General features: G+C 44.9%; 1 protein-coding gene across 3 annotated transcripts; it reads left to right on the top strand.

Annotated features, from left to right (window-relative positions):
• The first annotated feature begins 50 nt into the window (after positions 1-50).
• On the top strand, positions 51-26,057 carry mgat4a (alpha-1,3-mannosyl-glycoprotein 4-beta-N-acetylglucosaminyltransferase A). Of its 3 annotated transcripts, none has more exons than XM_030343199.1 (17): positions 51-741; positions 911-1,067; positions 9,516-9,683; positions 10,023-10,163; positions 14,999-15,132; positions 15,607-15,653; positions 16,164-16,277; positions 17,327-17,402; positions 19,191-19,305; positions 19,722-19,852; positions 20,072-20,179; positions 20,328-20,402; positions 21,310-21,428; positions 22,635-22,713; positions 23,423-23,483; positions 23,797-23,909; positions 24,324-26,057. In XM_030343199.1, the coding sequence occupies exons 2-17, from the start codon at positions 974-976 to the stop codon at positions 24,348-24,350; spliced, it is 1,602 nt and encodes a 533-aa protein (XP_030199059.1). In that variant the 5' UTR covers positions 51-741; positions 911-973; the 3' UTR covers positions 24,351-26,057. The 3 variants fall into 3 exon arrangements, with proteins under 3 accessions (XP_030199059.1, XP_030199060.1, XP_030199061.1); XM_030343200.1 differs by having other exon boundaries at positions 856-1,067; XM_030343201.1 differs by lacking the exons at positions 51-741; positions 911-1,067 and adding an exon at positions 2,729-3,932.
• Positions 26,058-26,209: the final 152 nt, after the last annotated feature.

The raw sequence follows: 26,209 nt of genomic DNA, 5'->3' as shown, positions 1-26,209 counted from the left end.
GCTTCAGCTGATATCGTTACCCTTCCTGGAAAGGGAATTAAATCTAACGCACCCACCCATAGACCAATGACAGCGATCTGTGACTTGTGACGCTACATCTGGAAAAGGCAGACGTTTTTACTATAAAACGCTCAATTGATATCGGTTTCCGTGCTGTCATAATCGTATTTTAATAAGGTCATTTTTAACTTGGATACAATCCATAACGCCGTGCAAAGTACACTTCCGTCTAGTTTCTAATTTTTTAGCTAAGGACCCCATTGAAATGCTGCATTGACTAGCGTTCATGCTATGCGTAACGTTACTCTAGCTCAGTAAACTTAGAAACTCCAGGCCAATTGGTATTGTTTGGAGGAGAGACGACTTATTTATCGAGTGAAACACTTATTTCTCGGTTGATATTTGAGCGACAATCTCTAAACTTAGATGCTTTCTTTCTTTTAAAGCTGGATACATTCTCACTCGACCGTGTGAGCCAGCCGACGTCAAAACCCAGTAGCTGTCAAACCTGTTGTGGGCTAATGGTGCGGTTTGTGTCGTGGATGTATAGCAGTAGGTCTGTCTGGGCTGTCATGTGTTGACGTCCAGCGGTGTGTCGTTCCTCCGGCTCTCTCCCTTGCCATGCGAGTCGCGCGCGTCACGGAAGCCTGTAAAAAGCATCGGGACTCTGGACTGCCAATGCCTCGTGACTGATCTGGAAAGGCGCAGGAGAAGCTAGACAACAGCCCTCCTGGTTTTACGGTAGAGACCCCCACGGCTACTACCACAACAACACAAGACTTAAACACACCGGGGGTACACATCCGGAATCATTCATATTCATTACTTCACTGTTGCTCGCCGTCACTAACCCAGGGGCATTTTGTGGCCACCATATGCATTCACCGACGCCCGGCTTGACGTCCTGAAGGCGGTGAGAGAGGCACGGCAGACCGGGGTCCCCGTGTGTCGTGGAGGGGATCGCTGAAATGAAATGAGGCTCAGAAATGGAACGGTTGCCACTGCGATTATTTTTTTCACGTCGTTTCTCAGCCTGTCCTGGTACACAGCCTGGCAGAATGGCAAAGGTAAGCACAACAATCCCATACTCTTCTTTCTGCTTGATGTGTTTATTGAGATGGTTGGCTGTTACGGTGGCTCGTTCCAATGCAGGCTGTTTTGACTACTAGCTGGTTGAGACGGATATCTGCAATGATCAAACCGACATGGAGACTGAATGTAAGCCTATAAGCGTGCCATGCCATCTCTAGATATTGTCATTACGTATAATGACAATATCTGGAGATGTCTTGGGACGGCTGCAGCTATCTTAAGCTTCTCCTCGGTTATCTTTGCATCCGTTTTAAATACCTAGACTAGTGCAATGTACCAACACCTAAAACCACAAGAGACCGTCCTAAGATAATGAGGGTTATCTTGACTAAAGATACGGTTGCGGTTTAGGTTTTGGGAACATCAAAAATGTAGACATCATGGGTAGCCTACTCGTTTCAATTTTTGACGGCTCGGCTCTCAGGGATCGATAATTGGCTTAACTAATCGATTATGAATAATGTGTGACTCTCGCCGTACACACAATGCAACGGGTAGCACAGTTGGAAGCAGTTTGAATTGGACTAGTTCCTATCGGATAACACTGGTGTTTAATCTTGAACATTCCCCATGTTGGTCCAACATCCTTGGTAAGATGTACGTCTGGAACAACTGATGCTCTACCCCTTTCCCAGGGTCAATTCCAAGGGGGTTGGTGCTTTCGGCCCTAGTCTAGACTTTACTTTACTTTTTTAGTGACTTATGAGCCGAGTGTAAATACATTTGACCTTTTTTTTTTAAGGTACATTCCAAAGCACTGGCCTCGTCCCTTATCAACTCATTGAAACTGTTAAGCTTGAAGTATTACCACTTCTAAAGCAGACCCGGGGGCTCTGATAAAACCTGACCGTGATTTATAAAGGGCAGGTTGGAGAGGATTCAGCACCTGCTGAAACTAACCAGACTGTCCACGGGAAGGCTGCAGAGATAAAAAGCCTGGCAATACGGCCATTGTTAAAACTTTTAGCCAACAATTAGTCTTGTCTCTGTCGCCATGGTTGTGGGAAGTATTGTAACAACAGACGGTGATGCTGCCTTCCATGACTTTGTTGTGTTTGGATGGGCCGAGTGTAGACAACACGCAGGCCGTAACGTTGGAAGCAAATCTTCATGTAAATGTGACATGGCTTTTTGGTAATGGTTAAAGCGTAGAAACACAAACTAAAGCTATGACCTGTGTATACCGTAGTTTATCAATGTGCATTACTTTGGCAGATACAGGAATGTCGGTTTTAACATTGGACTGGTTTCCAGACAGTGGTGTTGTAGAAACAACCATCTATCTTTTTGTTCAAGTTAGTTGTTAGATAGATAGTTAATTAACTCAAAACTCTGGACTATCTCAGACAATAATTAACTCTTGATTTTATATGTTATAAATAATTAAAAGCTGACGCGTGCAGTTCTCTGTCCAGAAGTGTCTTGGTGTGATGTCATGATTGGTCATAAATGATAGGAACACGCATAAGCCATCCTTCAGGATAAGCAAAATATATGACTTGTCAATACAACAAACATTAACCTATATCCTCAGCTTGTATAGTCTACAGTAGTCTATACAATTGGTGTGTGTGTGTGTGTGTGTGTGTGTGTGTGTGTGTGTGTGTGTGTGTGTGTGTGTGTGTGTGTGTGTGTGTGTGTGTGTGTGTGTGTGTGTGTGTGTGTGTGTGTGAGACATCCAAAGTCGAAATTTACATTCAGGTATGTAAATGTTTGTGTTTCTGTAGGAATACCATTGATAGAAGATCTTCTGCCTCTTCCCATTTGACCTATTATATAATCTTTTGTTTTAGAGCAGTCCATTCAGTTCTCATTCTGTGTGTGTGTGTGTGTGTGTGTGTCCAAAATACCCAAGGAAAAGTTCCCTGCAGCCTTCCTAACTTGCATTGTTTCTCCTCATTTGACTGTTGTTTGAATGAGTCGAGTACTCTTGTCATAAACAGTCCTCTATGTGTCAACTCTCCATGACGTTGACTGACATGGAGGATGATACATTTTAAATGACTTAAAGTTACAATTGCAGTAGACTCTCTAACGGCACTATACAATAGATCCTAGACTGACGGGCTGTGGTTGCTTGAGTCAACAGCAACCTGGCATACGATACTGTTCCGTTTTCCCCATCCAGACAGTTTCTCCCTTGAATCCATTTGTTCCCGTTTCCCGTTGGTCATGGGCTAACACAATGGGTCCCTAAAATAGCTCCAGAAAGGGTGTGCTTATGGCCAAGGAAAGATGTGTGGAAGGGAACACGTGTGGTGGCCGAGGGGCCGAGTGGGAGCGGAGGGCGTTGTTGTGGAGAGGAACTTATCTTTGCCCTTGGAATGGAGAAGACTTACAATGGGCCGGATGTCTGGATGAATGTTGCCTTTTGTAATGGATTTATGTATTTGGCTTTTATCTATTATTTTTATTTATTTGGGAGTGGGCAACCAGCCAGAAAAGTGTAAAGTGGTCCATGGGGGGCTGGATCTAGTTGAGGATGTGACTAAAGGAGAAGAGCAATATCAGCCCATCAGTGAAGCGAACGGGACACACTGACTAGCAGCTTTTTAAGTAGTGTCCCATCTACTCTCACAGCTTATGCTCTGTCCCCCAGTCTCGTGAGCTCATTATTTCAGCAGGTTGTTCAGTTGTGAACAACCTGCTGAAATAGCATGTGATTCCCTTCACATGCTTGCCTTCATGGTCTCGGTTCCACAATTTTCTATTATGTCTTCCTCTATTGTATGTCATCAGAATGATCTAGTCCACAGTCCATTGTTTGTCTTAAACTGTTGTTCCCTTTTGGGTAAAGTCTTATCTGGGAAGAAATGAATTTGGAGTGTAAGCAGGAGTGTGTGAGTATAATTGGATGTCATTCTTCCATACTTGTGCTTTTTCATTTTCTATTGCTGGGAATGGGAACGAAGCTACAGTGAATGTTCCCGGTTAACTATAATAAGACTGATTCTACATGTGTTGGCACTGGCAGTGATTCCCAAAGGGTGTTTGGAAAACAGTTGGGTATTGATTTGATTGTGCAGAAGTGACAAAACGCATACCAGTGCTAGCAAGCTGTGTATTGGCCTGTCGCATACTTTCTTTCTGAAAGAGGAGAAGGAAGTAAGCCTGTCAGTGTAGACCTGGTAACTTTTTTGGAAAAGGGGAAAGAAGATAGTAGAAGCCGGACCGTTGTGACCGTTGTGGTCTGCAGTAAGCCTCTCAAATCTCACAGTGCAGTCGGTGGTTGGAACACACTAAATACCCTAATACACTTTGAGGGGAGTTCAGGAAGCAGGATTCAGGCCTGGAAGTTATTCTGATATGAGCTTGTCGATTAATCAATTTTTATTTTTTAATTCTAAACCAAACATTTTTGATTTACAATTAAAAAAGAAATATCCTCTTCTCTGAGGTCCCGTAGTTCATAGTAACGCCAACTCCTCTTCAGAAAAAATAAAATATAAACATGGTAGCATGAGCTGAAAGAAATTAGTGTAGCGTTTGCCTCAAGTCTGTGGAAAACAAAAGCAGCAGCGCAACACATTAATCCAACATCTGAAACTGAGGCACGCAGCAGAGTGGGAGACGTGTTATTTAGCTTTTGTTAATCATTGTTATTCTTCAAATAAATATACAGATATATAATTTATAGAAAAAATAATTGATTTAAAATCGATTATCGGGTTTGGTTGGAATAGAACAGAGACATTTTATTTTAGTGATGAATCTTGGCTAAAGGCTCCCAGCTAAGCATTCTCCCCAATATTTTGATTGTATTACCCAATTAATATAGCTTGCAACACACACGCACACGCACTCTCTTTTGTCTCTTTGGCACAATCAAATCAAATCCTAAAGAACCAAATCACATTTGCTTTCTTATGGTTTCTTCTGAACCCATTTACTGGTTTCAGAATGCCATTCCCTGGTTTGGCATACAGGGAATAAGGAAAGCCACTTTGGGAAAAAACTCAATCAGGGAAATAGGAAGATTTAGAGGAGATGGCGCGTGCCCATCAGTGTATTTTTTCTTCCCTTGCACAGTGTCCCCCAGGGAATATCACTCACCTGTCCACGGATCGGCTTTCATTCCCTCCGTTGGAATATACCAGTCCAGATCAATACTACTACTGTCTGCGTGTGCAATAAGACCCCAAAGTGATGTCATGCTTGTTTTTACCTATCTGACGGTAACTTTTGTGTTGTGGAGGAGGTTTGTTTTGGTAACTGTATTGTAACCCTGAACTCAGAACCCTAGCAAACTGTAGCAATTATGTCATTAGTTAAATCCTTACACTGATACTTTTGTTGTTGATTCAGCAGCCAGAAACATGTTTGGTAATGTATGATGATGTATTTGTCCAGCTAATGACATATTCATGTATATTGCTTCACCATGAGATGGTATCATTACCTGTCACACACCTATCCAGTATCAAGATCCCTTGGCAAATGCCAAAAGCGATCAGTGTTATCTTTGCAAAGGCTTGATCAAGGTCCAATATCATTTTAATTTATACAAAATCGATCTGATCTAATGCACACAAAACCCGCATTGTCAAAGGATAACTGTAAAGTCATAGCGAGCAGTTGAGTCAAAACCACAAGTTCTGAATAGTGGTAAAGTGAAACTGTGCCATGTGCTTTAGGAGTAAGGTGTAACCGTGTAACTGTAGCTGCATGGCACCGTTGGACCAGATGGGTGGCAGGTGCACCAGTATGAAGAGCTGTTCAGATCCTCAAAGTAGCTGTCAAACCACACAAGTGGTTTGCCTACAAGTCCATGTTGTTCACTGCAGTCTTGCAGCAGATGCCTAACGCCAACATCTCTTAACAACTGGATATCAGAGGCTCAGGAGGAACAATGCAAGGACGGGGGATTGTGAATGCTGCTAGAGCCAGAACGTTTTGCATCTCGCTAGACTCACCTCAACCTGAGTTAGAGCTAACTCTACATAAAATTGCGACACCTTTCTGAACCGCTAACCCAGATTTACAGAGTCTCTTACAGTTTGCAGTCTGCATAAAACACTGAGGGTTGGGGAGTTCTCGGTAAGGAAGTGATGCTTTCAAAGGGGTATTTCCGAATTTTGGACATAGGACCTGAATCCCAAGTTAGTGTTCGGTCAAGGTGTTCTTTATCATTGGAGACAGGTTTCAACACATTTCATGGAGTCCTTCTAGTTGCAGAGTTTGCTCGTGCTAGGCTAGCTCACGGCAACGGGCAATACTAGCCTGCTAATAAAACAGTCTTACCCACTCCATAGTACACCCGAGGCAAATCATTTATAACGCCAGATGGTCGATGTAAATGTCTGTGTTGATAGAATAATATTAGAAATAAAACCAACCTTGCATTGCATTGCATTTTGAGGGACTTGCTGTGTCTCAGCAGCGGCGTTATATTCCTGGTAGTAGGCTACGGCAGCGGCGGACTGATACCTAGGTTAAATTCCGCTTCTGCTGAGAAAGTAGTCCCTCAAAATGCGATGATTCATGCAATGCAAGGTTAGTTTTATTTCTAACATTATTCTATCAACACAGACATTTACATCTATAGTCTGGCATTATAATTGATCTACCTCGGGTGTACTGTGGAGTGGGTAAGACTGTTTTTCTGAACTACCCCTTTAATGTCTGGAGCCAGAGGGAGAACCTTAGTCCTTCAGCTTCTCACAGTCATTTATCTTTTTGATGCATGTCAAAATCTTAAGACAAATTATAGATTTATTTGCTCTGTTCATAATAAGTTATTGACGTGGATGGATTTAGCATCACACATCCCCTCTTTATTAGATTAAACATGGTTTTTGGTCACAACTTAGCGATGGAGGAAATCCTTACAGAAAACGGGTCCTCTTAGTCAATTGGGTGTCAACCCCTGTAGTTCATTCCAGGAAGAAAGGCTCCACATTTGTATTTATTATTTTTTTTAGATTTAGTTCTCAATCACTGGCAGGGAACACGGCTCCCTTTCATTGGGGCGGGTGGGGGGGGGGGGGGGGGGGTGGGGTGGGTTGAGGTAGAGGGGTAGGTACTGGTGGGCCTTCCCACATGCAGTGTTTGTGTATATGAGTGCACCTCAGTGCATGTGTACACATGCCTAAATAAGAGGCCTTGTCAGAAGGAAGGGGCAGGGTACTGCGGTCACGGCTGCCTTCATGGCACACCTTGGCCCCTCCCACGTCCTTCCTCATTCATAAATCACAGGAATGTATGGAGGCCAGCAATCAGGGCTGACGCCTCACGGGTGCCACATCACAGGAGGCTGGTGGCCGGGGAGCAAAATCTCGACGTGTGGATAAAAGAGGGGTGATTGGGGGGGGGGGGGGGGGGGGTGGAGAGTGAGGGATGGAGCAGTGGCGGTTTGAAGTAGACGCAGAGAAGAGCAGAGCAAAACGGGTAGTAGAAGATGAGGGACGGGCAGAGAGATGCAGAGGGGGGTTGCGGTGAGTCTGTTGTGAAGAGAGCTCTGGTTAGTGCAGAGGAGGATTCTGCTGTGCATTAGGTTTACAGCCACTTTGCCCTCCCCCCACCCTTCCCTCATCTGCAGCCAGACCAGGGGAGGAGAATAATGAGATTTTCGAGATGTGATCCAGATCACAGGTAGAGCTAATGGGCAAATGGGTTTGCTGTGCTCAGCCCTTTTATCTAATTGGCCTAGATATAATGCCTGCACTGTTGAGGTTACAGCCTTCTTGCAACACACAGACTTCTATGGGGAGCAAGGGGTTGGCGGAATGACAGGTGTTGTTCAAAGGCTGGTCCCTTTGCTGTCCACGGTGGGTGGAGGTTAACCAGCTTGAAGGTTCACGTTTAACATGTATTCAGCAGTTGAGGCTGTGCTGACAGGTCGAATGTCAAGAGAAGCTAACGCTAACGGCGTTAGCTAACACTGACGCTAACGACGCTGAACACCCTCGGGCACAATCACTCTGCACAATCCCCCATGGCGGAGGATGACTGTTTACCTGTTTGCTTAAGAGAAGATGCATAAGGGATTAACCAGGGAGGGAGACGGAGATGGGGCTGGGTTCACCTGCTAGGCTTTTAGTTCCACTGTAGGCTAGGTCTACACAGTGGGGCGGGGGAAAACAACTAGCCTGAACAGAAAACAATGCTATTGTTTTGGCATCCTGTTATGCGACCTCTCCTCTCCTCCCCTCTCCCAGAGAGGCCCCAATCCTTCTCCTTCTCAGCAGGATTATAGGTGTGGTTTCACCCTCAGCGCCGGGGCTCTGGCAATCAAAGGCCGCCGCCGCAAAGATGAAAGTCTTGTTTGTTCTCCATGGAGCTGCCCTTTGCACAAGACCCCAAACCCAACGACAGCATCTGTCACAACAGGCTGCATGTGGACGGAGCAGCCAGGGAAGGCCCAGTGGACACAATAGCACAGAGTCAGACACAGACCCATGGAGTCAGACGCATTGAGAGATGGGAGAGGTGGAGATGAAGGGACTGCTGTTGAGAAGGGAAAGGTCTTCAGATGGTTACTATACCCTGCAAAATGGGGAGATCGGATTAACAGGCATACTTTCTATTAGGGCTGGCCGATTAATCAAATTTCGTTTTTGATTTTGGCGTCAAACGATCACAAAGCTAATATAATCTAGTTTACTATTTATTTATTTTATGTTTCATAGAAACAGCTGGATACATATCTGTAAAATATTTTAGATTTGAACATTTTCTTTTTGACCATTTTCTGTATTTTTTTAAGGCGAAATTTCAAAGATCGCAGTTACTAAGTGTTTTTGGGAGAGACATGCTGAATAAATACATCAAGTTTTCAAAATTGTACAAATAATAGTCTGAATAATCATGATTTCAATATTGACAAATAATCGTGATTATGATTTTTTTCCATAATCGAGCAGCCTACATTCTATCCATATCACACGTACGTAAGCACGCACGAGGGAGACCTAGCTAAGCTGGATACTATAGGAGTGATGTGTGGGGGAATTCTGTTGCTTATCTATTTGGATGGCCGTCTGCCCCTTTCTCATTTCTATCCCCTCAAATAGGAACACTCCAAGCAGTATAAAGAAATGGGAGCCTTGTTCAAACTTTATGTATCGCCAGGATCTATCTCAGAACTTGATAAACTGCCAGAACACTAAAATTAAACCACCTAGATTTTACCTCCGGGTACAAAAGTAGTAGTTAGTGGTTAGATTAATCTGGGAGTTATGGTTCTATCCACATGAAAGCAAAGGCTCTGTGGACTAATACAATATTTTTTTTTACACCTTTCCGAAGAGAACATTAAGACTGCAGCTGGCAGTTTGTTTCACCAGCCATGCTTGTGAGCTCCAGAAAGAACTTCCTGTTGAGGAACGGCCGATCTACTACCTGACCTTGAGGTGTGGCATGGAGTTTTAACGGCTACATATCTCTAATCAAATCCTCTTCCCCCCTTTCCCCTACCCCTATAGAGAAACTGGTAGCCTCCCAGCGGGAGTTCCATGCCCTGAGAGAGCGCCTCCGTGTGGCGGAGCACAGGACCTTGCAGCGCTCCTCCGAGCTAAACAACATCCTGGAGCAGTTCCGCCGGGCCATCGCCGAGACCAACGGCAGCAAGGACGCCATCTCCAACTTCTCCGGTAACTCATGCGTCACACATACAGATTGGGGATGATAAAAAGCCAGGAGGAGTTTTGGAGGGTGTTACGCATAGTTAGCCATTAGTGGTTCGACGTTCAAGTCGTAGCGTTGAGTTCCTTTCATCTAATGGAGTCTGTTTATCCTACCTCCTCTATGCCGTCCGGTGTTCCCTATTCACTGGTTACCATACAGATTAACATCAGATGCATGCTAGCGACGCGTTAAGAGGAAGGAGCCGGTGTTATTGTCAATCCAGAGGCAGCGTTCACTCGCTTCTTAGCCGTGCAGTCGGGAAGGACCAGGACCGTGTTTAACCTGTCGTTGACATCTGCTTCCAGATGAGACTCAGAAGCTGCTGAAGGAGCTGGCCAGTCGGAAGCCCCTGCAGATCCCAAACATTTACCACCACCTGCCTCACCTGCTCAACAATGAGGGCAGTCTGCAGCCCGCAGTGCAGGTTGGCCTGGGACGCACCGGAGGTAAAAACACAAAATCCCACAAAAACACTCACAGGTGGGACATGAGCACGTAATCTCCTTGCGTGCCAAACAGGTGCCATGTATTTTGGAAGTTAATTGCCTTGGGTGACACTCAGTTGGCAACAGAGCTGAATCCCCGATGGGATCCTCTTGGTTGAGGGAACGATCGCTTTTGCTGCACGCCTTCCAGTGGTGTCTACCGCACATCAAACCTCACAATCCATTCTCATGGTGATCTGCATGGTGAACTATCAGCCCGGTCGAGACAGCTACCATCTGATGTAAAACATGGTAAAATAGCAAAAACGCATCAGGCAGCTTGTGTGAAGAGGAGGAATATTAGTTATTTCCTTGAATTTGATGACTTTTGATTTTGCAACGTTAATGGCTGCTATATGAAAAGAAAATGTTCATGTAGCTGCAGGGTTTCCCCCATGCCCCCTGACCCCACCTACAGTGTTGAGTCCATACACAACAGTCCATAAGTCAGAAGTTTAACTTGTGTTAAGGAAGCATCAATGCAGCAATAAACTGGGGGTTTATCTGTTGCAAAATTGGAAAAGGAGAGTTCTTTGGAAGCTTTCCTTAGCTTTCTTATTTATTAAACTATTGAACCATTTTTAAAGACATCAATGTTCAATGCAACCTAATGTATCAGCTTGACCACAGAGCATTTGGATATCTCACAAAATGAACGCTGCGATCAGCTGATTTTGCACAGTTTTCCAGTGTGTGCGTGGTACACAGGGCGCACATGAGCGCACATTTCAGAATGCTTATTTTTCGTTTCGAGCCAAGGCACGTCTTGGCTCCACTTTCCGGAAAAAATATGTTTTCCTTTGCAGGTGGCGAACGCCAAGGTAGCTGCACATTTATTTTTATTTTTTTTAACTCGTTAGTTACGCAAAAGCATTTTACAGGAATTAGAAGTAGCTGTTAAAGAATAAAAGTCTGCCGTCTCGACTTTAGCCTCTGGTCCTGAAGAAAATGTCATTCCAATCTCATTTCCGTCCCATTCGCGGGTCTTTTCATTCCCTCTGTTTATTTATTCTGGAAAAAAATCATCATCAATTCAAACCCCTGCTCAAGCTCTTGCACAGTGTTGCACTTGGCATGGGCGCCCTGGCCATATCGCGTTCTCTCTAAGAGGATTAGGGGCCTGGCTGCGTGACAGAGTGACAGAGTGAGTATGGGGACTGTCGTTGACGGAAAGGGGGGTTGGTCCATAAACGGGTGCTTCCTGATGCTCAGTGACAATGGGTTAGGGGGTGGGAAAGGGGTCCGAGACATAGGAGGAGGAGGAGGCAGAGGAGGAGGAAAGAGTAGCAGGGAAGTAAACAGTATTGCAGCTTCTCCATTCCCATTAAAGCACTGTGAGCCATGAGTGGTAGAAGGTATTCTCACGGGATGAGAGAGCAGGAAAGGCAAAGGGGATAATCTCCTCTCTCGCCTCATCACTCTGCACCTCTCCAGCCACGTCCTCTCAGGTGTCTAGCCCACCGGTCCATCTACAAAGGCTTTAAATCAATGCAAAATGTCTGTTTTGCTCATGCTTCATAGAGTCCTGTGTCACCTGCATCCTGCTTGAGGATGCCTCTCATGTAGGCTGCAGACATTGGGGCTTGAAGCCAGTACACTTTGGCTGGAATGGGTAGAGACTGGAAGCTGAACCCTCAAACTGAAGAGTGGACTGGCTGCAGGGTAGTGTGGTGGTGGTGGAGGCGGTGGTGGTGAGTCGTGTTGCGTCTTGTCCGTTCACAGGGACAGTGGTTCCTGTGAGGCAGCAGTTGTCTGTTTCAGACCTCTGTTGGGACTGGCAATCAATGGGCGAGATGCTCCTCTGGCATGCAATCCAAACCCCCACCTACCTTTTTAAAGACGCACCCTACTGGCCTGTGATCTGTGTTGTTGTTCTTTTAACCACTTTCAACTCTTCACTATCGGACACACATATTTATAGCCTTGGCAATTAGCACATCTACCCACTTTAAATAAAAACATAGATTACAGGAAATGTATGTGACTGCAGCAAGGGGCAGTCAAGCTCTGATACTGCCTGGTCTTGACAGCCTAAGCCATTTTGCTTTGGCACAAAGCCTGCGTATTCATGTACGTATATTTTGCTTCCCGGGTCCTACTAATCGCTGTTCACTTACAGAAGTGACGTTCCAGTCACATTTTTGGAGATGTCCATCTCTCGCAGCAGATACACTTAAGTTAATCAATGCAGCCATCTGTGGAGGGAACAAGCAGGCATGTGACTTGGCTCTGTCCAACACGAACCACACGCCAAACTGCTCCTTTTTTCTTTTTCTGTACACATTAATACATCGTTAAAAAAAAATCCTTTCATGGACTTAGCCAACTAAGTTGCCTTGCTGAAGACAAACTACTTATTTAGATATATAGAGACGCCTGTGTTAGTGTTACTTTAAAAGGCTGCCTTTTGGAAAACGACAACAACTGATCGTCTTGTTGTCATGGTTACTGAGGCGGTAAATCACACAACCGTTGACGGATTATTTTGGGAGCGATTTCTAAAATAAAACGTGTACCCATCAAGATATTAAAGCAGTGATTGTGTCATTTCATAAGGCACTTGTTAATCTGTGGCTTAACGTCAAAGTGGATTTAATCGTAGGTCCTTGTTGTTCTATTTGGTGCTTTGTGGGAAATGTCACTAATGTCACAAATGTGCAGCTGGCCTGCTGGTTGCAATGGAGGAGTGCAGGGGGGAGATTGTTGCTCTGCTGTAACTCCTTCAACAGCCCTATGTTTTATTTATAAAGGCTTAATTTCATCTTTAATGTGGCCGGATAGAGTTCCAGTAAAATTAATCCTGTTATTGAAGGAGTCCTGCATGCTGACAATGTTCCTTTGTCACATCACTATTATCTGATCAGTTCCTATGCCTACAATTGATATTGTGGACATTTGCAAGCTCAGTGGGATATCCATCAAAAGGTGGGGGCTGTACGGTTCATCAAATCAGTCGTTTACACTTTGTCTTGTCGAGTAAGTTCAAGTAGTGAGTGGGACACGAGATTGGGGATAGTGTGGGAAGTGAGAGAGAGAGATGGGGAGGCTAGGGCCGTTTGGAGTCAGAGCTCCCCTCGCTGTGGTTTGCATACATCCTCACTTGTTGGCTGTCTCCCGCCCTCCCTTATTCTGTCAGTCTCTGTCTCGCTGCCTTCCTCCCACACTCTGCTTTTATCCTCGACCTACTTTCCTGCTGCTGGTAGTGGTGGGCGCTGCTTCACACTGCATGGCTCGCAGCGCTGGGAAACACAAAGCGTTGAAATGGGGACAGATTCTCCACGCTGCGGTGAGTGGTCTGGGGGATTGGAGCTCTCTCCCCCCGCCTCTTAAACTTTGTTTTCGCCCCCCCCCCCCCCAACACACATAGTGACCCAGCCCAGACATCATTGCATGCATGTCAAAGCTGTTTATGCCTTTTCCTCGTACACGTTCATGTACATATTTACGCACGCACTTCAGTCAATATTAAAGGATAGCCTACGTGTCCAAATGACAGTAGGCAAGCATTGCTTTTGTCTCGCGACCTTCAACCATTATGTCACATATATGCTAACGTCGGCCAGGCTTCCCAATAGTCAGGGTAGCTGCAGCACTTCAATGACATGGCTCGGCTGATTTACGTCTTTTTTTTAATTATTATTCATAGACTGTGGACAACATACGATACCGTTTGGCTACAAGATAAGTCTCCTTTGACTGCTATTGCTTTGTTATTCAAACGAAACAAGTTTTGCATAGGAAACTCTTGATACTATGGCTTTAGAATTAAACCTTGCGTGTGAGCTTCAAGGCGGATGAGGACTCTAAAATGCAAAGGGTTCAGACTGGTACTTAACAAGTAACTTAAGGATGCCGTCTACTTCTATCCTTTCTCCAGCCAAAGAAAAAGCACACAAGTGACGGGTATCAGATGACGTGTGTGTGTGTGTGTGTATGTGTGGCCTACTCATTCATTCATTCTCCCCCCTTACCCTAGCCATCTCTGTTCACCATCTTTCTTTCTCTCCCCCTACTCTCTCTCTGTTTCACACACATTCACTCACAAAACAGTGAAAGTGATCCTTGTCTGTCAGTGGGTCAGATTCAGTCCCATACGGCTGGAGCTGTCCATCTCTGGTACAGAGGTTTTCTTTTGTCTCTCTCTGTCTCTGTCTCTCTGTCTCTGTGTGTGTGTGTGAGAGAGAGAGTCTGTCTGTAAAACTGTGTATAACCTCCTTCAGATCCCTTGCATCTGAACCGATAAGGAGACGACAATAGCTTCTCTCCCTGTCCAGTCCTCCATGTTTTGTTCTCTTTTTCCCCAGAGCAGCTGAACTCCAGTGATCTGCCAGAGTACAACCACTTGCATTGTACCTGTTGTTCTTGTTGTCTTTATTCTTGTTGTTTAAAAATAATGTGTTTCCAGGGGTGGGGGGCTGTTTGCTTTGGACTGTTACTGTTCATTGTGGTCTCCACTTTGGGAGTACCAATTGGGCAGCTAGGACTGTAAGCTATGAGCATACAGACTTGCTCATTGCGTCATCCTACACCGCAATTGCCAAGGCAGCCACAAAAATAACTTTTCCACTTTCAGACTAATGGTTATTTTTTGGGGGGGAAACAAATTATATATATTGTGTGTGTGTGTGTGTGTTTCCACCATGTTGATGTTACCGCTGTGGTGCAAATGAAAATGTGTGACGACACCGTTTATGGTATGCTCTGCCCGCTAACGACTCAGTCTGCCGTTGGTCCGTGGCTGGTCAGCCGTCGGAGCGCGGTCCTAATAACCCCCCTCCCTGCCGCCCTCTCCCCAGTCTCCATGGTGATGGGTATCCCGACGGTGCGGCGCAAGGTGAAGTCGTACCTGGCCGAGACGCTGCATTCGCTCATCGACAAACTGTCGCCGGAGGAGAAGCTGGACTGTGTCATCATCGTCTTTGTTGGAGAGGTGAGCTCGTCGACTAGGCCGGGTCTGCCGCTGGCTGAACGCATGCGTAGTCTTGGCACAAGCAGAGCACACGCACTCGCTCACTCTGTCACATACAATTTTCACACTCTGTCACGCGGGTGCCAGATGCTTGCAGTGTTCTCAAGGCACTGTGTGTGTGTGTGTGTGTGTGTGTGTGTGTGTGTGTGTGTGTGTGTGTGTGTGTGTGTGTGTGTGTGTGTGTGTGTGTGTGTGTGTGTGTGTGTGTGTGTGTGTGTGTGTGTGTGTGTGTGTGTGTGTGTGTGTACTAATGACTACACTTTCAAACTCTGTCACACACGCTCCCTCTTACTCTCGCGCACTCTCCCACACACATGCTCAAATTCATATAAACTTACGCATCGCTTGCATACAAGCACACAATCATGTGGAACTCCCTGAATCTTTGTGTTGCTCGAAGTCTGCTGACTCCATTTGATTGTGTTGTCCCTGCAGACGGATGTGGACTACGTTAACAGTGTGGTGGCCGGACTAGAGAAAGAGTAAGTGGAAACACAATTCTCCAACCATACACCAAACTTGAGGCACTCGTATACACACCCACCAACACTAACGCACACATAAACACAAAGTACAGTCACGGCCATCCACTAACCCTGACGCACTGCAATATGTAATACAAAACCTAACAAGCACATATAACACACAAGCATGGTCCAACATGACACCCATGAACAGTGTACACACACCCATGCGTGAACGCACATCCATGCCTCCTAGTATGCAAGCTTCCATAAAAATACAGACAGACGTTATTTGGTTACGTGTTAGGAAATTGCTTTGTATGATCGGATATCAGATACTTTTATCTCGAACGTTATTGGACTTTCATCGTCCAAATCAGCCGTAAACAAAGTCTTCTTTTCACGACGCTTTGAGCATGTTGTTATTGCATTGTGAAGGAAACCCCTGGTCGATAACTCTATTTGGCAGTTTCCTGTTAATCTCCTGCGCCCACCCTCAACGCCTTCTCCCCCCCGCCCGTCCCCCAGGTTCTCCACAGAGTTCAGCTCGGGCCTGCTGGAGCTCATCTCCCCTCCCGCCGCCTACTACCCCGACCTGACCAACCTTAAGGAGACCTTCGGGGACTCCAGGGAGAGGGTCAGGTGAGCCTCCCCTCGACCCCAACCCACCCAGCGACTCACCCACCCAGTGAGGGACGGGCAGGGAAGGGGGGAGAGAAAAAACAGAGGGAGAAGAAAGATTAGAGTCATTTTGGAAATGAGTCAGGGGGCAGATAGGAATGAGACGCATGAGGATGGTGACCGCGATTGCAGTGAATGGAGGAGGGATGAGTCATGAGAAGGTGGGGGGGCGGAGAGGAGGGCTCTAAGGTAGGCTGCCTGGGTGCTTAGTATTCCACAGGCGTTCCTCAAAGTCAACTCAGGGTCATCTGCAGCAGCTCTCTTTATCTCGCTCACTCGCTTGTTTTCTTGCTCACTCTCTCTTACTTCGTAATTCTCCATCTCTCTATCTCTCTGTCTCCGTCTCCGTCTCTGTCTCTCTGTCTCTCTTTCTCTCTGTCTCTCTGTCTCTGTCTCTCTCTCAGTGGATCTTCCTTTTTGTGAGCTCATGTTCAGAGTCCACCAACAACTGCCCTCAGTGCATGCATTGAACTGACACAGCATGGCTTGCTCTCAGCCCACTCTGTATCTGCATTTGTTTGCACACATGTTCAAGTTCCAATGTTCGTACATGCATATCTGTGTGTCTGTATGGAAATACGGATGCATGACTAAGTATTTTCTGTTTCGCAAAGTGTGTGTGTGTGTGTGTGTGTGTGTGTGTTGATGCGCACCAATGACTAAATGATGAACAAGTCCAACGAAACCCTCCCACATCTGAAACAACAGTACCACCCAGCCACCTGCCTCGTGTGTGTGTGTGTGGGCGAACACATTGACTTCCTACACTGTGTGCGTGTGTGTCTCTTTGTAGGTTGTCTGTGTTTACGAAGCTTTAGCCCACGCGCACCAAGACAACAGTTTATTGTTTGTTTAAACGCTGTAAAGAGCCAAATATATTCAATACTCTGTTCTGTGTGTTTTAGGCTTATAGTGCACAGAACACATTCAGGAAGACTATGGTGAACAAATAGTGAGGGCGTTTAAGTGTGTTAAATGGTAATTGTAGGAACACATTGTTTTGTTTTCAGGTGGCGCACCAAACAGAACCTGGATTACTCTTTCCTCATGATGTACGCTGTCAGCAAAGGAGTGTATTATGTACAGGTATGCACTCTAATCACAATCAGACAATCAAAGCACAAGTGGAAAACGGCTGTCCAGCCTGGGCCAACCTCGCATTGTTGATTTAGGATTGATTATTAAAGATAATGATGCGATTAGGATGTTTTGAGTATGCAGGCACTGGGTGTGTGTGTGTTCTTTTTTTAATTGATTCTCGTTGGTTGGTGCAATTGCAAATCTAATGTAGTCAAAACACACTCGTGTGTGTTTTGAACACACTGCATATTGCTGCCACTTGGAGCCTTGGAGCCAACTTTACCATGAATAGATTATGTTAGATGATCTAAGTGAGGGATAATTTACAGCGAGCCGGACTTCGTTTCTAAATGAACCCGGACCGGAGGGTACTCTGTTACCCTTACTCGAAATCGATGATTTGACATTTCATTGATTCCGCTAAAACCAGTTTCCAGTCAGTTAGAGTCTACGGTTGGAAATAGCCTCCATAGCAATGGTCTGTTATTGATGGCAGCGGTCTGCTATTCAGAAACAGCAGTTCATAGAACGCTGTAATTTAACGAAAAAAATCGAGTAGCCAATAAAGCCGGCGACTTTGTTGAACCCTTCACGCTGATTCAAAACCCTTCACCTCAAGTCCAGATACTGTATTCCCCTGCAAGGAGGTTGATTTGCGATAATGACCAGCTCGCTGTACATTATCCCTTACATAACAGACTGCTGCGCTGTAATTGTCCATGTTTTGGATGGTATATGGTTCCAAAGTTGGAAGCATAAGCCGTCACTCTCTGTTGCCCTATTCTGGTTACAAACCGCAATATGCCACGACCAGTAGATGTGGTTGGTGGATGTAGTTGTTGGAAAATGTTTCTTATGTGAAAGAATTCATGGCTCAACAGTCTCAACTCAACAGTTTTTGTGTACAAAGACAGTTTTTGTGGTTGTGTATAATTCCGTACCCAATCAATGTTCCCATAGCAACATTTCGGAATCCCTGGAGTTAGCCGCGCATGTTCACACACTTATATTTTGGTATCAAAGTTTGACAAATACCCTTTTGAGACAAAATATGTTTCAAACTTCCAAAACAAGCATGATCAAGCTACATTTCCTCATGGATTTGTGTTTGACACAAAATACCCTGTTTGCGTGTAAAGCATATTCCGATGCAGAGCCAAGATTATTCCTGGCATCTGCCTAATCCTCTTAGAATTCTCCAGTGGCTCTCGGTCTCCAGACCCCAATTTGTTTAACGGTTAATAACATGTGTCCTTGTGAATCTAAATTATTCAACGCTGTTCAGTAACGCATTCTCTCACCTATGGTGCAGACGTGAAGGAATGTCCCTTTGGCTCCTCTGGTTTGGGGTGTCATAGGAAAGCGGTTCACAACCCTCGTGGCAAGGCTTTGTTGGCTGTGAAAAGATGTTGGGAGTCAGTACATACATATCCCTACGTATTCCCATCGCCATATACACCTGGATACAGCAACTCTAGAGAAAAATGCTTAATTATTGACAATTCTGAAAACATGATGTGGATGACATATTGTGACAATTTCTTATAACATCAGATTCGGTATGTCATTCGATTCCTTCCCTACAACTTTAAGTTGGAGTGACTTGAACATCTGTTTGGGATTGTGATTTGTTTTAGTCCAGAGTGGGTTGTGACCAAGCGGCATTGTGGGGGATATATACATTTTGGTGCTGGTATACACATGTATTGTTGTTTATCTATCTCTGATCTTAATATCTGTTGTAATGTTGGGATCACGGCCTCATCTCATTGACCAATCCCTCTTGCCCCATAGATGGAAGACGACATTGTTGCGAAGCCCAACTACTTTGCTACCATGAAGAACTTCGCCCTGCAGCTATCCTCTGAGGACTGGATGATCCTGGAATTCTCTCAGCTGGGATTCATTGGTACAAACACACACATGCACGCACACGTGCACGTCACACTCACACTTACACACACGTCACTCGTACACACTGGGGAGTATTTTTAGTATGGAATGTCTTTTCAATGAGAAAATGGCGTGGAAGCAAAAAAATACATATTGCTGCTAGAAGCCACTGACATTATAAACAGACTCTTGGTACATTCTGGCCAGTTTTAAGTTTGTTGATCTGCATTGCAGCACCATAATGGTTTGTCATGTTAACTCTTGGTTATCTGCGTTTTATATCACAGTGACGTTTTTGAAGGGACTTCAACCCACACGCCGAAACCCCCTTCAGCATTAATTGATCTTGGAGGAAACGACCAGATTAAATCATGTGCATTGCCGGCTCTGCTGACTGCCATAACCAGTTCAGCCTGTTCTTCTTCCTTCCAGGAAAGATGTTCCAGGCCCCCGACCTCAACCTGATCGTAGAGTTCATCTTCATGTTTTATAAGGAGAAACCCATCGACTGGCTATTAGACCACATTCTCTGGGTCAAAGTCTGCAATCCTGAGAAGGATGCGGTATGTCGTGTGTGTGTGTGTGTGTGTGTGTGTGTGTGTGTGTGTGTGTGTGTGTGTGTGTGTGTGTGTGTGTGTGTGTGTGTGTGTGTGTGTGTGTGTGTGTGTGTGTGTGTGTGTGTGTGTGTGTGTGTACGTACGTACGTTAGTATCGTATGTGTTGGCAGTAGTTGTGTGTTTGCTGCTGCTTGTCCTTCACCGCCACGCTCTTCCCCTGAACAGAAGCACTGTGAGCGGCAGAAGTCGAGTCTGCGCGTGCGGTTCAGGCCCTCGCTGTTCCAGCACGTGGGCCTCCATTCTTCCCTCGCTGGAAAGATTCAAAAACTCACGGTAAGCCTCCCTCCCCTTTGGTATCTGTTGTCACGGTCAAAAGCATTAGTTTATTTGAGTACTTGGTTAGATCACTTCCTCTTGCACGTTCAGCCCTCTTTCCACTTCCTGTAAAGATTTGTGTCCTTCCTCTCTAATGCTTGTGCAGGACAAAGATTTCCTGAAACCTCTGCTTCACAAGATCCACGTCAATCCGCCGGCTGAAGTGTCTACCTCGATGAAGGTAACCACACAATGGGGTCCACCTCCGCTGCTAGATTCCCGGCATCAGGAAGGGAGCTGTTTGACCAAAGCTCGTAAACATCAATCACAAGCAGCACATGAAGATCCACATGAAACGTCAATCACAAACAGTAAACATCATTGCCTTCACTACCTTCCTCTCCTAAACTAAGGGAAAAGAGCATACTGCAGCCCATTTATTAGGCAGATAAAAACAATATTTCACGGATGCTAGCTGCAACCTCTTTTGGACAGGCGTGTATGTGCTATAATGAAGATACAGCCAGCGTCAGGCCTGAGAAAAACATGTGGCTCGGCTCCCTCTTGCCATCGTGTGCCATCTGTGAAGCTCCGTGACTTCATGGCACGTGGCAAAGGTTTTATCATGAAGGGAAAATTTCACACAATGAACCCCGGAATAAATATCTAGCGATTGTGAAGGGGTGGATACTATTTTTCACCACCAACAATACGCGGCCAGCTGCAGCAAAAGCAGCAGCAGCAGCTGCCTCGTTCACCGTCTGTATGTCTCTGCTGTATTTCTTTTCAGGCATGACCGTTTCCTACTTCCAAAGTAGCACAACACGCATGCGTGTTCCCAATGCTTGTAAAGTTGTATTTTTCACCATTCAAACTACTGGTATCCAGGGAGAGAGTAACAGAGGGCGACTTTGCTTACGGAACCGTTGTCCGCTCTGTGATTGGTTTACGTCGGAGCCACACTCCACCAATCTCTGAAACCAGCTGAAGCGGAAGAACTGTAGCAAATTTGAAATTCAGGATTGTTAACCGGGTGACGCAGGGAGCAATAATGTGAATATTTTAATAACTGACCAAACTGATAAATTAGTATACACAGCACCGTGGGAAGGGGCTCAAAAAGCAATGGTGTGTGACGTGTGTTCCAGGTATACCAGGGCCACACCCTGGAGAAGACCTACCTGGGAGAGGACTTCTTCTGGGCCGTCACCCCCACCGCCGGAGACTACGTCCTCTTTAAGTTTGACAGACCGGTTAGCATAGAGAGGTAGGCTATGCCCTCTGCGCATGCATATCACTTGTTGTGTTAGCGATGCCACCTTGCTGATTTGCGGATGATTGCATTTTACTCTTGTGGATGTGTGGTGTTCTCTGCGGTGCGTAGGCACAGGGGAGCATTGACAAACACTTTCACACAGTTCCGTGTTTACAGTCTGACGGTAAAATCCTCCAGCTTCTGTCGTGTCTCTACAATTTGACTCACTCACTCTCACACACTCCCCCCCCCCACTCTCGCACTCTCCCCTCACCCTGGCTAACCATCCATCGTCTCTTCCTGCTGGTCTGTGTCTCAGGGGATAAGGCGGTGCTAATGAGAGGTTTCTAAAATAAGCATTGCTAGGCCAAGCACCCACTCACTGCAGAGCACAGAGGGAGAGAGACAGGCAACCAGAGAGAGATGGTGGGTGATGAGGAAAGAAATGGGCAGTTAAGATCTCCAGCAACCTGAGGAAATAAAAAGTTGCACACAAAGAAGATATGGCGGTTAATATTTGGTGGTGTGGGGGAAGTGTTCTTCACAATGAAGCTCTTGTCGGCCCGCCCATGAAGACAGAGGTGGCCAAGAAGAGAGCTTTCACTGACACTCACTCACTCCATTCGCATGACGCTGCAGCAACCAGCACTAAAATATTAATAAAACAGCAATGTATTAATAGGTTATATGTTATATCAGCATTATGCTATCGATCTGGCAAACCATGTGTCCCCATTAGGTTAAAGTACATCATAAGCGTTAAAGAAACCAGTTTCTGCGTCAGCAGCAGGTCGGTTGATCTGTTAACAGTATGAATACAGCCTATAAGTCTGGACACAAGGGTTGATCTGTTAACTATGAATACAGCCTATAAGCATGGACACAAGCTCCTCAGTTCAAGAATGGCAGAAAACCTGTCCAAGTATAACTTCGCTAGCTACCCCCCTAGCAAGGTCTTGTTTGTCTCGTCCTGTCCACATATAAAAATGAAACACATAGTACTGACTCTGTCTGCGGGGGTTGGGTCTGGGAGAGGGTGCCGTCCCTCACAGCGACCCAACTCTACCTCTGTCTGAGAGAACACTATGGCAAATCCAGGGGAGGCCTGTAATAGACCTGTAATAGATTGCACTGTATTGTCATTTGCATATTTCACCTAAGTGTGCAAATAATTATTCTTGTGTATCATAGTTAAATGCATGTGGTTTGGATCGACAGGTTCCTGTTCCGGAGCGGCAACCAGGAACATCCAGGGGACCGGATAAGGAACACCACGGTGGAGATTCTGCCCTTCTCGGTGAGAACCCAGAACCAGCCTCAAAGGAACACATCGGTCCGGGTGGTCCAACATCAGAACCGACTCTCGTGGCTCCACTTAAACATCCAATGCCAAATTGATCTAGCAATATGTCTTTGTTTTGCCTTAGAGCATTTCTTGTGAGCACGTCTGCCAAAATGTTAACAAAAGCACTATAGCACTTTGGTCTTTATGATTAGACATTTAGTTAAATACTTGTATGGGGATCCACTTTTATGTTGAAATGTGCAAACTCTGTACTGACCAACGCACATTGAGTACGAAAGACTCAAGAGGCAGACATAATGCACACACGTAATACTCTGCAGCAAAATCAGTCATTTTGGCGAAATGATATTGGTAACGATTGTCTTAGTGAGGCCAGGAGAGATGTGACGATGGTACGATCACTCCGACCGGTATTGACATTGACCGACCGGGGGTGCCTTACTGCCATGACCAAAAAGTGCTTCTGAATTGTGCAAGATCTGATTATTGATCCAGTCGGCCCGACCCCGCCCTGGCATGGATAACACCATGTATTGATTGACGATATGGATCACATCTCTACCCCATGGCGTGGAGAAGCGATGCTGAATGTGCGCTTGTGCTTTGTTGTAGCGAGCAATCGTTGCGTGTCGCGCAAATAGTTTCCCAAACGCTGCTGGAGATCCTCACAATGGCTGCTTTGGTTTATGTGTCCTTTCAGGAAGCTTCGGTCAAGGCGAAAGAGAAGTACAAGCGAACAGAAGACCGCTTTTACAGAATAGGTCAGTTCAGCAGCCACGTCACTCATTAGTACTGCAGTGGTGCACCCACACACCCAACCTTATCAGAGTTTATAATGTGTACCTCTGGGGGGAAAACCTATTGACAATGCGGTCACATTACACACACGCACCTCACCCTGTTAACGAGTTGGGTAACAACCTGTCAAGAGGATCTATGTTGCAACCTTTCCCTTGGTTTTATTCCATATGATCCCTCCTTGATGAGTCACCATCCCATACCTATTGTTCATGGTCTTTAGCTAATTGACTATGCTGAGCAAGCATGATGTAATTGTGTGTTTTGTATGTCCAGGTCAGTTTGAAAAGGGTGTGGCCGAAGGAGCTGTAGATCCCGTCTTCAATCCGATAGTGGCGCTGCGTCTGTCTGTCCGCAGAGATTCCGCAGTGTGGGCCATCGTCAGTGAAGTAAGCACAGACATACTCTTCTCCCTGTAGTTAAACAAGGAACTCTATTTGGTACATTGTTTAGCCCGGTCCTAAATGGCTAGTCGCTTTACCTTTTGATTAGATACAACTTAAGTAATCCTGTACTATTACTTCATAACTTTTGAATAGAAGCATGATATATTGTTTGCCTCCATTCGTGTCATAATGTCTTGTCCAGGTGGCCCGTGTTCACATCATGGGTCATTAAACCTTGGTTATCTTGTTCATGCACAATTCCTTGTGTAAAACGTATGCAAATGGGTTGTTCAGAGTTTGGAGACTGCACCCAGACGATGATAATGCCTTAAGTGTAATTTCAGGCATGAAATGTTTCCCTCTCATGTCGTGTCCTTTGATTTTCTAACCCATAATGCATCTGTCTCTCACCTGCAGATCCATATAAAGAGGATAGCGGGCTAACAGACTTTTTGGGGGGGTCACATAAATCACCGATCTCCAGGGCCTCTACGTCCATGAAGCGGCTCACATGGGCCCTTTGGGGCCTAGTAACCAGCGGTGACACCATCACAACCCACTAGAGTCTATATTTGAGCCTTTCAGATGAAATCTATAGCCATCTCTCTCTCGGTTCTTGGTTCTCGGTTCTCTCAGTTGGTTCTCGTTTCTCGGCCCTCTCTCTGTCATATTGCTGCCATTTTTCTCTTCTTCCATGTCTATTTTTGGCGACTATACCCACAGTCCACATTTTTTCCACCATTTTTGCAACTTTCTGTTGCTCCAAGTCTATATGTTTGAATGTGATTACTACTGAATAACGGGCTCTGGCTCTTCAGAAGACCAATCAGCTTTGAACGCAATCAGATAATGTTGGCGAATGGGAACAAAAGTCCATCTGATTAGACCGAATCATATGGCGGCTGACGTGCTTTCTTGGACCCTATTCGGTTGCTTGATGCGGTCGCCACCTATGGGCAGACATGGGTATTGCGGCATAAATGATTCCACAACAGAGCCCCTGATGTAATGCAGAATTTTATCATCACAGATGGCCTCCTGCTCACCAGTCTCGATATAAACTTGGCTTGTAGCAGGGTGACAATGGAAAGAAAATACATGTTTTTACAAATCTTTTAGGGGATAACAGTAGTTTAGTCCCACGGAAATAATCAGGATTATCTTAAAATAGGTCCAGGATGCGCCAAATGTTCCCTATCCTGACTGAAGTCAATTGGTGACAAATTGCCTTTGGTTTACATTGCTTGGTAATGTTCCCAGTCAATCACGTAAAACTAGAAGAAATCCATATCGTTCTTTTATTACAATCTGCCTCATGGGTAGTGTTTGACCTGAATGTCATATTTGAGCAAACTACCCAGACATTGTCCTGGGGTTGTTTTCTTAAAGGCTTATATTGATATATTGTACAACTACGACGATCTATGAAGGTGACTTAATTTATTTGAAATAAAAAATTAATTTGTACAAGAGCTTAAATATATATTTTTTAATTCTATAAAGAAGTGTTTATGATAGTTTTAAGCGTATTTTATGAGTCTTTTTCAAAGCAGCCCATGTCATTTCTTTGATTATCTTTTTTTTTGCTGGTTTTCATTGCTCTGTTCAAACTGCTGTATTTCTTTCATTTAAATTTTGCTTTGTATTTTTTTTTTAACCTCCAGCCAAACCTTGTAAATAATAAAACAATAATTAATTCTAAAAGATGAACTAAAGGGGTTTAGACAAACTCTAGAATGAAGTTCTGGATCTGCATCTGTGCAAAACGTGTACAAAGGAAATTGTGCCTTATATTCGGGTCCTTGGAAATGGCCTTGGCAGAATTATTAAAATCGTTTCTCTGCTTTTTGGCTCGTTTCGTTGGTGGAGTGCAGTAATAATCAGTGAAAATATAGTTTCAGGTGTGTTTGTGACTAGTCCTTTCATCATTCACAAGACACCGTGTAAAAAGGAGGCTTAGATTGACAACAAAAAAATGTGAGGTATGCACTGGTTTTATTTGTTTTTGCTGCACAAGAACCCATCTCTAAATAAGATCAACCCAAATGTCTTTATACCATGGCATGCTTTTATTTTTTACCAAACCGGTGATGTGGTGTTGTGATTGGCACGATATTTTGATTATTGTATTATTATTTTATATATATATATATATATATATATATATATATATATATATATATATATACTTTTTTTTTTTTTTTTTACATGTGCCATTCCCTTGCAGTGCTTGTAAATATTGGTATGATGGAAGCTTTTCCGATAGTGAAGATATAAGCTACCTATTTACAAGCAAAGTCATG

This window comes from Gadus morhua, chromosome 20 (genome assembly GCF_902167405.1).
Source record: "Gadus morhua chromosome 20, gadMor3.0, whole genome shotgun sequence".
NCBI classification, from domain to species: domain Eukaryota; kingdom Metazoa; phylum Chordata; class Actinopteri; order Gadiformes; family Gadidae; genus Gadus; species Gadus morhua.
Note: the sequence above shows the minus strand (reverse complement) of the source record. Positions and strands in the feature narration are given on the sequence as shown.